We start from the raw sequence: 11,573 nt of genomic DNA on the forward strand, positions 1-11,573 counted from the left end.
AATTTCTTTTGCAGATTTTAATAAGTTGCCTTTATGAATTTTTTAATAATTTACATAATAATATTTAATTTTTTGAATCATTTTTACTTTTCTGTAAAAGTTTTTTATTAGTTGTATTTATTTCTAAGAACTTTTTAGATTTTAATTATTAAAGAAAAGAAAGAGGAATGTATGAGTGTCTATATCTATATCTATCAATCTATATATATATATATATATATATATTAAAACAAGTCCGACCCGAATTCTCACGCCACTATATCATCAAAAATAAAAAAAATGGAGCTCTCTCACTTTATCATGTCATTACTTATGTATTAAGAAAATTTTTATCATTAATTATGCAATATAATATACATATTATTTGCATATAGCCCAATAGACTATATGCTATATATATTAGCAACTATTTAAGAATTTTTTTATATTGTAATAATTGAATTGTCATTCATATTATTGTAGCAAAATATAGAGTTGGAAAGTAATATTGACGAGAATTTATAATATTTATAGAGTTGTTATTTGCATTATGGACAAATATATTGTTATAATATTAACCACGGTCAAATTCTTATTTATATAACATTGTTTGTTTATATTACCGTTTATATTGCGTCGTTTATATAAATATATATATATATATATACATACTTACTGCACGAGTTGAACAAAGAGAGACAGATTTTAATTGTGTTGGAGCTATATACATATATATATTGCGTCGTTTACATATATATACATATCATTACATTATCGTTTGCAAAGGACATGTTAGCGCCTTTGTGGACTTTATATGTATACTGTGTCACATGCTCATTCATTACCAACACCAACCGATCTATATCAATTTAATCGTTTAAAAACATATTTATCATGTTTTCTCTTCACTTACTTTATTATGATATTTTATTTAGAGAAATTATTATTTTCTATAATTGATATATTTACTAGTATATTTTCATTCAAATCATCTTTTTCACACATTTGTATGAGAATCTTTTATTTTCTTTTAATTGATATGTTTGTTCACATATTTTAATTTGTATTCTTTTCCTCAATTTTTTTAATGAATTTCTAATTGACGCATATATTTATAACATCGCGTGGTTATTCAACTAGTTACATATATTCTTCATGGAAAACATATGCCTTTGATTTTGTATGAGAACACGTGTTGGCACCGGGTCAGAGAGACAGAAAACGAAGACATGAAATCTGACCAGAAGATGAAGACATGAAATGGTCGCATCGAATGATAATCATTGCCCCGATAGCGATGAAGACATGAACTTTTTATTTTAATATGAAAAATTTGACTCGTTGAGTTTCCGTTACTTTTCTAAAAATTTGACTCGTTCAAGGGGAACTTTTTGCTCTTTCTACGGTCCATATTTATTTTAGTCAACTTAATTAAATATTTCATCCGTGCGTAGCATAGTTAATTCCAATAAACTCAATTTCACTAATTAATTAGACCGGCAGCAGTTAACAGAGACATCTGATTTACTTAATCTGGTAAGGAAGAATTCAATTTTCCTTAACCATCGGTATTGGCCATCGGATCAATCACTGTCAGCAGAATGTCAAGATGTAATTGTACTGATAACCTCAACATATGCGTAAATTACAAAATGTGGTACCAGTAAGCTATGCTTTTTTTTTTTTTAAATACGTTGTAACGTTGTCATCTAAAAATGAAACAAATCTCTTTAATAATCTTCCTTCGAGACTTCTAAATGGGGTTGAGTTTCCTGTTCATAAATTTACGCCTATGCACCTTCTATAAGTAATGCACAGAAAGCGTGTTGGATCGATAAACTAATCGTGCCGGACTTGGCATCGTCTCTTTCGGTGAAATTACTGTTTTAGACCGAGTGTATCCCCACAGAAAACGATCCGTCTTGCCACAAAATGTACAAAATACCAGAAAATTCAGTGCCGGCTTACCGTATCCGAATTGATATGCCAACGTTTAATGAATTTTCAATCACTGACATTTCTTAACAATTTGGTATGACAAAATCATAAAAGAATAGTTGGGTCACTAACCTTGGATTTATATGAAACTTAAACCTTCGTAGATGGTTCAAGGGGCTAAATCTAGACGCGCGGGGCAAAATAATGGGTTTATTTACTATTGTCGTCGCTTAACGGATATAAGTTTGCTCGAAACCTAAGTTGTACTCTTGATCATCGAGATAACTCGATTACTCGCCATTTGATTGAGATGAAAGCAAACTAGGCTTTCTCCAAAAAAGAGCCTTTACTTCAATCATATATATGTATCATGTTACAGATATTAATATTATGGAAAGAATCTCTTTCTTTCTATTATCTTGTTTCTACTTTTATGTATATATCTTTATGTACCATACAGAGAATAAACTTAGTATAGAAGTAGATAATATTTTCCTTTATTATCAGCTAGAATAGTTGTATACATACCTTTTCAGAATGAATGCAAATTCAAGCTTTTCTGCTCAATCACATCTCTCTACATGGTATCAGAGCATCGATCCTGAGGAATCGTCAAAATTCTTTCATTGCCGGCCAATCTTTTGGTCGAGCTTCCATCCTGCCAGTTCCATTCAAACTGAGCGTCCTACTCTTAATTTGCTATCTTGCCAGTTCCCTTCAAACTGGGCGTCATCCTTGATTTGTTATTTTGCTAAATTCACCTTTGATTTGTTAAAATGTCAAAGAATACAGACAGTGGTAATTCTGCCACAACCATGCCTCCAGCATACGTTCTGTCTCCCTCTGATGGCCCTGGAACACAACTTATCTCCTGCAAGCTCAACGGAAGAAATTACAATACAGGGTCTCAGGCTATGCAGACTGTATTACGAGCGAAGAACAAGCTCGTTTTTATCGAAGGTAAATTGAAACAGCCGGCAGAAGGAGAGGCTTACCACGAACAGTGGATGACATGCAACTCGATGCTTGTCTCTTGGCTCTTCAATCACTTAGACGAGGAACTACAGAACTCTGTGGCTGGAGCGAAAAACGCCAAAATTCTCTGGGACGATCTCAAGGAACGTTTCTCGCAAGGTAATGAAGCGAGAATTCATCAGCTCAAAACTGAAATTTGCTTACTCAGACAGGACGGAAAATCAGTTTCGGAATACTATTCGAAATTAAAGAGTTTTTGGGACGAATTAGACTTATAACTTGATTTACCGGCATGTATCTGTGACGTCGGTGCCCGAATCGCTGCTCAGAGGGAGAAGGAAAAGGTTCACCAGTTCTTGATCGGGCTCAACTCCGATTTTTCGACCATTCGGTCGCAAATCCTAAGCATGGACCCACTGCCCAGCGTCAATCGAGCTCATTCGATGGCCGCTCATGATGAAGCTCGGCGCTTGATTGCTCAAGGAAGGGATTCCGGCTTCGACGTGATGGGCTTTGCAGCCAAAATGGCGACCGATTCAGGGGTCGTTAACCCTAATTTCTCCAGGGTCGGTAACCCTAATTTCAACCCCAATCGAGGCGATTTCAAACCTCGAGCCCGACCATTCTGTGATTTCTGTGGGCGAAACGGCCACCACCGAGCCACCTGCTACCAGCTTCACGGCCACCCGAACTCCGACCAAGCGAATCAACGCGGCGCGCGAGGGAACCCATCCGGGCAGTCTCGGCCTGGAGGAAAGTTAGGGTTCTCGTCTCCTTCTATTTCGCAGATACGCGGAGGAGGAAATTCCGATTCCGGTTCCGGTTCGGGTCATTCTGTTCTATCGGGCAATCACTATTCGAGCGGCCCATTCCAGACGCGCTCGGCCCAACAGACTCGTGGGCAGTGGAGGCCCAATCATTCAGCCCAGCACATTCCGTCCCAGAGTGGAACAGGCCATATGGCGGCCCAGGCCCAGGCCCAGGGCGATCAGGCCCCTGACCTTAGCAAACTGGCACATCTCACTGAGGCCCAATTACAGCAACTGGTTTTGATGGTCTCACGAGATGATGGTGAGATAAATCGTTTAAGCGGTGAGACTTTTGTGCCAATTACTTCAAAAATTGATTGGATCATTGATTCAGGAGCTTCTCGACATATGACTGGTAACTTGGACAGTTTTTTTGATATTACTCCAGTTCATGATGGTCCGATTATCCATGTTTCAAATGGAACAACGAAAGCCACTTTTATTGGGAAAATCTCTTTGGGAGCAAATATTGTCCTTCCTAATGTTCTCTACGTGTCAGATTTTAATTGCAACTTATTATCCGTGGCTCAATTATATCGGGAATTTAATTGGAGTGTGCACTATATTTCTGGCTTGTGTTTGATTCAGGACCGCACCTCGGGGAGTACGATTAGAGTGGGTGAACTTCACGGGGGGGTCTGGCTTCTGCGACGAGTGTCTTCTTTATTTCAGAGAGCACGAGCAATGAAAGCAGATACTGAAGACATTTGGCACAAGCGGTTGGGTCATCCTTCATGTCGTATTAAGTTTGAGAGTAATTCCATTTTTATGAATCGATCAGACAGTAATGCACTTTGTGACATATGTTGTCGAGCGAAACAAACAAGCTCCAATTTCCCAACAAGTCCCAATAAAGCTTCCTTCCCATTCCAATTAATACATTGTGACATATGGGGGCCTTACAAGGTTTCGTCAATTTCTGGTGCTCGATATTTCTTATCGATTGTGGATTATTTTAGCAGAGCTGTATGGGTTTATCTCCTCCGAGATAAGTCAGAAGCCCAGAGTTTCCTGATCAGTTTCTGCAAGCTGGTTAAGAATCAATTTGATCGAACAGTGAAGACTGTACGCAGTGACAATGGATCAGAATTCACAAGTCGGGTTGTTCAAGGCTATTTTTCTGATAATGGGATTATCCACCAAACTTCATGCATTGACACACCTCAGCAAAATGGGCGGGTCGAACGCAAGCACCGTCACATTCTTAATGTAGCCCGGGCATTAATGTTTCAAGCCTCGCTTCCTATTGAATTTTGGGGGGAGTGCATCTCCGCTGCAGCGCATCTCATTAACCTCACACCTTCAAGTGTTCTATCGGGAAAGACACCATTTGAACTCCTTTTTCATCGGAAGCCGGATTATCAGCATGTTCGTGTCTTTGGATGCCTTTGTTATGCACATCATAATCCACGTTTTAAGGATAAATTTGGGCCACGTTCCAGAAGATGCATTTTCATTGGATATCCTTTTGGAAAGAAAGGTTGGCGGGTTTATGACTTGGAAAACCGTGAGGTCTTTATTTCTCGAGATGTTCGGTTTAATGAGGCTGACTTTCCATTCAGCAAAAGACAGTCCGCTGATTTAATTAGTCCTGGGATTCGTTTCTTAGATGATACCGGCTTAGTAATTCAGGGGGAGTTTTTCGGCTCAAGCGGCTCAAGTCCGACTGGGGAAATGTCATCCAATCTTGACCAGTCCAGTTCAGATGAGGGTACACATGATCTTGAGCCCAATCTGTCCAATAGAATAACTACTGAGCCTGTTCCGCTTGACCCGGCACCCGATACATCTTCTTCTAACCTGATGGTTTCCTCTTCTTCTGGAGTCCAAGCAGATTGCATTGCCCGTTCCAAGGCCCCTCGAGATACTCGTCAACCTAGTTGGTTCAAAGATTTTGTTTCTCACACAGCTCGTTGCCTTGATTACCCCCCCACCATCAAATCACCTACTCCATCGCGCTCTCCAGGTACGTCTCATCCTCTCGAACATTACCTTACATACTCTGACATTGATGCCACACAATTATCCTTTCTTGCTGCTATTGATTCCGACATGGAGCCGAGGACCTACTCCGAAGCAGCTAGGGATTCACGTTGGTGCCACGCAATGTCAGAAGAAATTCGCGCTCTTGAGGATAATAATACTTGGGTTGTTCAGTCACTTCCTCCTAGGAAGAAACCCATTGGCTGTAAATGGGTTTTCAAGATTAAAAGACGGGCGGATGGCACTGTAGAGCGTTATAAAGCTCGACTGGTGGCAAAAGGCTTCACTCAGATTGAAGGTGTCGACTTCCATGAGACCTTTGCTCCAGTTGCCAAATTAGTCACAGTACGTTGTCTTTTAACCATTGCTGTTGCTAAAAACTGGGAAATGCATCAGCTTGACGTTCATAATGCTTTTCTTCACGGGGACTTGGATGAAGAAGTTTACATGTCCCTCCTCCTGGCTTTCGCTCCGCCAACTCTGGTCAGGTTTGTCGATTGCAGAAATCTTTATATGGTCTACGCCAGGCCTCGCGCAATTGGTACTCAATAGCCCATTTCAAGAATTATCTTCATCAATGCTTCCGCATTAAAGATCTTGGACCATTATCATATTTTCTGGGGATAGAAATTATTCGGAGCGGTTCAGGTCTTTTTCTAAACCAACGGAAGTACACTCTGGACATTCTCACTGAAGCTGGTATGTTAGGCTCTCGACCAGCTTACTTTCCCATGGAACAACAGCATCGGTTATCTCATGATAGTGGCGATTCCATTCCTGATCCAGGACAATATCGTCGCCTCGTTGGTCGTCTTCTATATCTTACTATCACCAAACTGGAGCTCAGCTACTCTGTCCATATTTTATCTCAGTTCTTACAGGACCCCCGTCAAGGCCACTGGGATGCTGCCATACGAGTTCTTCGCTACCTCAAGCAATCTCCAGGACAAGGAATTTTTCTTTGTCCCACTTCTCTATCATTAACAGCTTACTGTGATGCGGATTGGGCCAGTTGTCCTATGACTAGGCGATCCGTGACTGGCTATTTTATCACTCTTGGTGGAAGCCCCATCTCTTGGAAGGCCAAAAAGCAAACAACGGTCTCCAAGTCCTCCGCAGAAGCAGAATACCGAGCCATGGCAGCAACAGTCAGTGAACTCCTCTGGCTTCGCTCTCTTCTTAGCTCCCTTGGTGTTCTTCATGCTGGCCCCATGCGCTTATTATGCGATAATCAAGCGGCTCTCCACATTGCCTCCAATCCTGTCTTCCATGAGCGCACCAAGCACATTGAAATCGATTGTCACTTCATCAAACAATATTTACGCTCTGGCACTATTGTCACTTCCCATGTGTCTTCGCGCTTTCAACTGGCTGACATATTCACCAAGGCACTTGGGCGCGATCAATTTCATTTTCTCCTCAGCAAGTTGGGAATTCGGAATCCTCATTTTCCAACTTGAGGGGGAGTATTATGGAAAGAATCTCTTTCTTTCTATTATCTTGTTTCTACTTTTATGTATATATCTTTATGTACCATACAGAGAATAAACTTAGTATAGAAGTAGATAATATTTTCCTTTATTATCAGCTAGAATAGTTGTATACATACTTTTTCAGAATGAATGCAAATTCAAGCTTTTCTGCTCAATCACATCTCTCTACAATTAAGATGTTTGGATTTTGATCAGCCAAAAAGAAAAACATAATATTAGAAGGCCAAGTATGATCGTGATTATGCAGAGAACTATTGGATGGAACTGATAAATGAGGATGGTCCTGGCGGAATGGCAACATCGATGACCCCTTCAAGCATTTGAGTTACTTTCTTCATAGATGGCCTCATAGATGGTTCTTCCTGGATGCACCACATTGCTATCATCACGAATCTTCGCACCCTATTCATGTCTCCAAGCATCTCCTCGTCACCCCCAACAATTAGCTCAACCTTATCTTCATGGTAGCAATCGTAAACCCAGTCAGAAAGTATCATCTGAGCCTCGTCATTCAATTCGAACTCACAGTTCTTCCTGCAGCAAATCAGCTCCAGCAGCACAATCCCAAAGCTGTAGACATCCACTTTAACAGAAATCGGCATGCTTCTGAACCATTCTACTGCTAGGTACCCTTTTGTCCCCCTGACTGCAGTCATTGTTCGTGTTTGGTCGATCTTCAAAAGCTTTGATAATCCAAAATCGGAAATCTTTGCTGTGAGAGACTCATCGAGGAGGATATTCTGTGGCTTTATATCGCAGTGGATGATCTGCTTGCTGCATTCCTCATGGAGGTACAAGAGGCCCCTCGCAATCCCACGGACAATCTCGATCCTCTTGAACCAGCTCGGCCTTGAACCTCCAAACAGAAAGTCAGCCAATGAACCATTAGGCATGAACTCATACACCAATAGGCGGTTTTGCCCCTCATTGCAGAACCCAATAAGTTCGACAAGGTTCCTGTGATTGGTCCGTCCAATCGTGTCCACTTCGGTCTTGAACTCTCTATCGCCATCAGAAGTAATCCTTTCCAACACTTTCACAGCTATGACACTTCTCTCACTTGATGGGAGAACTCCCTTATATACCGCCCCATAAGCTCCCCTTCCCAGCTCTTCTTTGAACCCACCAGTCGCTTCTCGGAGCTCCTTGTACGTAAAACTCTGCATACTAGAGAACCGATTTACCAGGTATGATTGCGAGGTTCCCGGCTTTTTCCCGTGAAAGTATCGGAACCAAATCAGAAAGGTTAAGAGCAGTAGGATCAGGGCAGAGCTGCTCATGATGGCTGATCCAATGATAATCAATGGCCTGTTTATATTTCTTCTTTGGGCAGCCAAGCAGGTTTTCGAAGTAGAGTTATCAATCCTCACCTTAATGAGGGCTTTTCCTCCAACAGTGAGATCGACCATTCCATTAGAGAGAGGCATCCTCTTCTTCAAACAGTTGCCCTGTCGAAATATCGCAACAGCGCATAAGCAATCATCCAAACAAACCTGCCTGCAGAAGTTCTCGTCCTGATTGTCATATCGCTCATAATCAGAGAGCTGCCAGTCTGCGTTGGGCATGTCCCGGATTGTGAATAAATTTGTTTCCACCTTACCTGAAGAAGGATAATAGATGAGAGATTTAAGGAAAACTTTACATTCTTTATTTTTATCGATTTTCATAGAGCAAATTTTTACAGTCTTGCCTATTGTATATAATCTAATTTTATGTAGTATCGACTAGTTTCGCAGTAATACCTTCATCACAACTCTGAGGTAGAAAGTCCGGCTTGCATCCATTCATCTTCTTTGATGGATCAATGTAGCTGTACCTGTGAGGGCATTCGCATCTGGGCCTCTGGTCGTCTCCAAGGATACAGTAGCTGTTCCACCCGCATGCCCCAGCACCAAGATATTGTCTCATAGTCGTGCAGATGTTCGGTGGGACTGGGGATGGAACCAGGGTCCATGCCTTGGGCCATCCCAAACTCGAGCTTGTATTTCTTGGGTAAACATATTGCCTGAACACCCCATCATACTCGAGGACAGCTCTCTGGTATAGATCCCTGCTCGAGAACGTGCCAGATGTTATGTTGTAGACCAATGAACCGTTCCTCGCTGTGACGTAGATCTGACCTGTCTGGTTAAAAATCACCTGATAGCCACTTCCTCCAGTTTGGGAATCCCAGTAGCCGAGATCGTAGACCGGGCGAGTGTGCATAACGAGATTACCATCACTCTGCAAGATGAGCCGGAATCTCCCGCTCGAGTAGTTTGTGGCGGAATAGCTGGAGATGATTTCAGTCCCTTGATTTAATACCTGCGTAGGTAGAATTGTATCGGAAGGATGACTGAAAGTCTCCCACGAGTTGAAGCCTGTTTCGTTCACTAGGACAAAGTTTCCAGTGTCTAGCATAGAGGCATTGGAAGCTCCGATACTTGTCGATGCAGCCCAAATCTCCTCCCCTCCCGGAGAATTGAGTACTAAACGCCCTTCCCGGGTCAACTCGACCTTAGAACCTTGGGGAGCTAAATTATCCCTGTTTGCTGACCAGATAACTGTCTTATCAGGTATCTTATCGAACCATATGGCCAACAAGAAGCCCCCATTTCCTGCAGTCCTCTGGAACCCCAAGGCAAAATCTCCCGAGGGTGATTTCCATGAGGAGTTCCGATCATCTGCGGTGAGAGACAAGTCTAAGGTAATGTTGCCTTGAGCTTGGGCCAACGTGGCAAGTGAAAGAAGAATAGGAAAAAGAAGAAGCAGAAGTGTGAGGCTAGCAGAAGCCATGAGAGAGCAAGTGCTTCTGCTTCTTCGATTGGTTCGAAGTGCACTGCATGAGATCAATGCTGAGACTTATAATGCTTCGTGTTTGACTGTAAATTTGGATTTCTTAACGTGTGGAGCCCTTTACATTATGACACCACAGTGCCATCTTCTTCCATTGACTTCTCAAAGCCTTTTTTGGACAGTCAATTCTCTGGAACTGGTCATTAATATGCGATGCGAGCGTAATGCTTTTCTTCTACTGTCGTAATCGTGTACACAGACACTAGCTCAGCAAATATCGACTATAATACAAAGCCATCGAGCAGACCTTACAATATGCCAAGATATATACTTCCTCTCATTCGGAATCACATGGTCTAAACGAAGAACGCTTCTAAAGGATTCAAATATTGGACCAGCAACAAGGAAAACTAGCCTATCAGCCCGCACATTGCGCGGGATTCATTCTTAGTCATTCTGAAGAAATTTCTCTATCATTAACAAGTAATGGTACTTTTTAATTCTCATTATTTAAATTATTTCTTAATTAAACAGTAACTTAAACTATTTTACCTAGTGTTGAGAAGTTAAAATTGAATGTATTCTAATAATTTTAAAAAAAATCATAAATTTAAATTGAATTCCTAATGAAGTTCTTATTTAAAACTTTGAAAATTTCCAATATTTAATTTATAATAATATATACAGATATAAAATATCTATAATTTTTCCCCCAGCAATTATTCCATTTAATGAAAGTTAAGTAAACATTTGATGATGATGATGATAACATAATAGAAATAATATAAATAATATTCTTTTAAGTGAAAGTTATTATTATTATTTTTACTTTTCCTCAACGATCAGCCCATATAGTGAAAGTTGTGAAAACATTTGATATATAATAATTATTATTATTATTATTTTCTCTCATATTATTATATATAGATTATTACTTTTGTCCCCAGCAATTATCTCATTCGGTGAAAGTTATTATTATTATTATTATTATTAATTTTATCCCCAACAATTATTCCATTTGGTGAAAATAATGAAAACATTGATTTATAATAATAATAATAATAATAATAATTACTATATTTCTCCCATATTATTATAAATAGATTATTACTTTTGTCTCTAGTAATCATCTCGTTTAGTAAGAGTTATTATTATTATTATTATCACTATGATTATTATTATTTATGTCCCTAGCATTTATCTCATTTAGTGAAAGTTATTATTATTATTACTTTCGTTACCAAAATTTTTTTTCCCGTTTGGTGAACGTTGCGTAAACATTCAATATATAATAATAATAATAATAATAATAATAATAATAATATTGAGAACATTTGATTTATAATAATAATATTGATTATTATTATTCTTTTTGTAAGAATTACGGAAGCTTTTGAGCACACAAATAGTCAGTGAATGAGAAACTCTCATTTGGAGTTTTCGGACAAGTGGCATGCAACCATAATCTTCCTAACAATTATATATTACTAGCCTATGAACCGCTCTTTGTGCGAGATTCTTTATTAAATTTTCATAAAAAATTTACTCGTTGATAACTTGTAAGTAGTTTAAACCATAATTTATTTGGATTGTTATATGGTTTTTATTAAGCATAAACCTG

General features: G+C 39.7%; 1 protein-coding gene across 1 annotated transcript; it reads right to left on the reverse strand.

Moving 5' to 3' along the window:
* Positions 1–7,162: 7,162 nt before the first annotated feature.
* Positions 7,163–9,973, reverse strand: LOC116199220 (G-type lectin S-receptor-like serine/threonine-protein kinase LECRK3). The gene is made up of 2 exons (XM_031529504.1): positions 8,920–9,973; positions 7,163–8,777 (listed from the first exon to the last, which is right to left on the reverse strand). The coding sequence occupies exons 1-2, from the start codon at positions 9,950–9,952 to the stop codon at positions 7,429–7,431; spliced, it is 2,382 nt and encodes a 793-aa protein (XP_031385364.1). The 5' UTR covers positions 9,953–9,973; the 3' UTR covers positions 7,163–7,428.
* Positions 9,974–11,573: the final 1,600 nt, after the last annotated feature.

Source organism: Punica granatum, chromosome 3 (genome assembly GCF_007655135.1).
Source record: "Punica granatum isolate Tunisia-2019 chromosome 3, ASM765513v2, whole genome shotgun sequence".
In the NCBI taxonomy this organism is placed as follows: Eukaryota; Viridiplantae; Streptophyta; class Magnoliopsida; order Myrtales; family Lythraceae; genus Punica; species Punica granatum.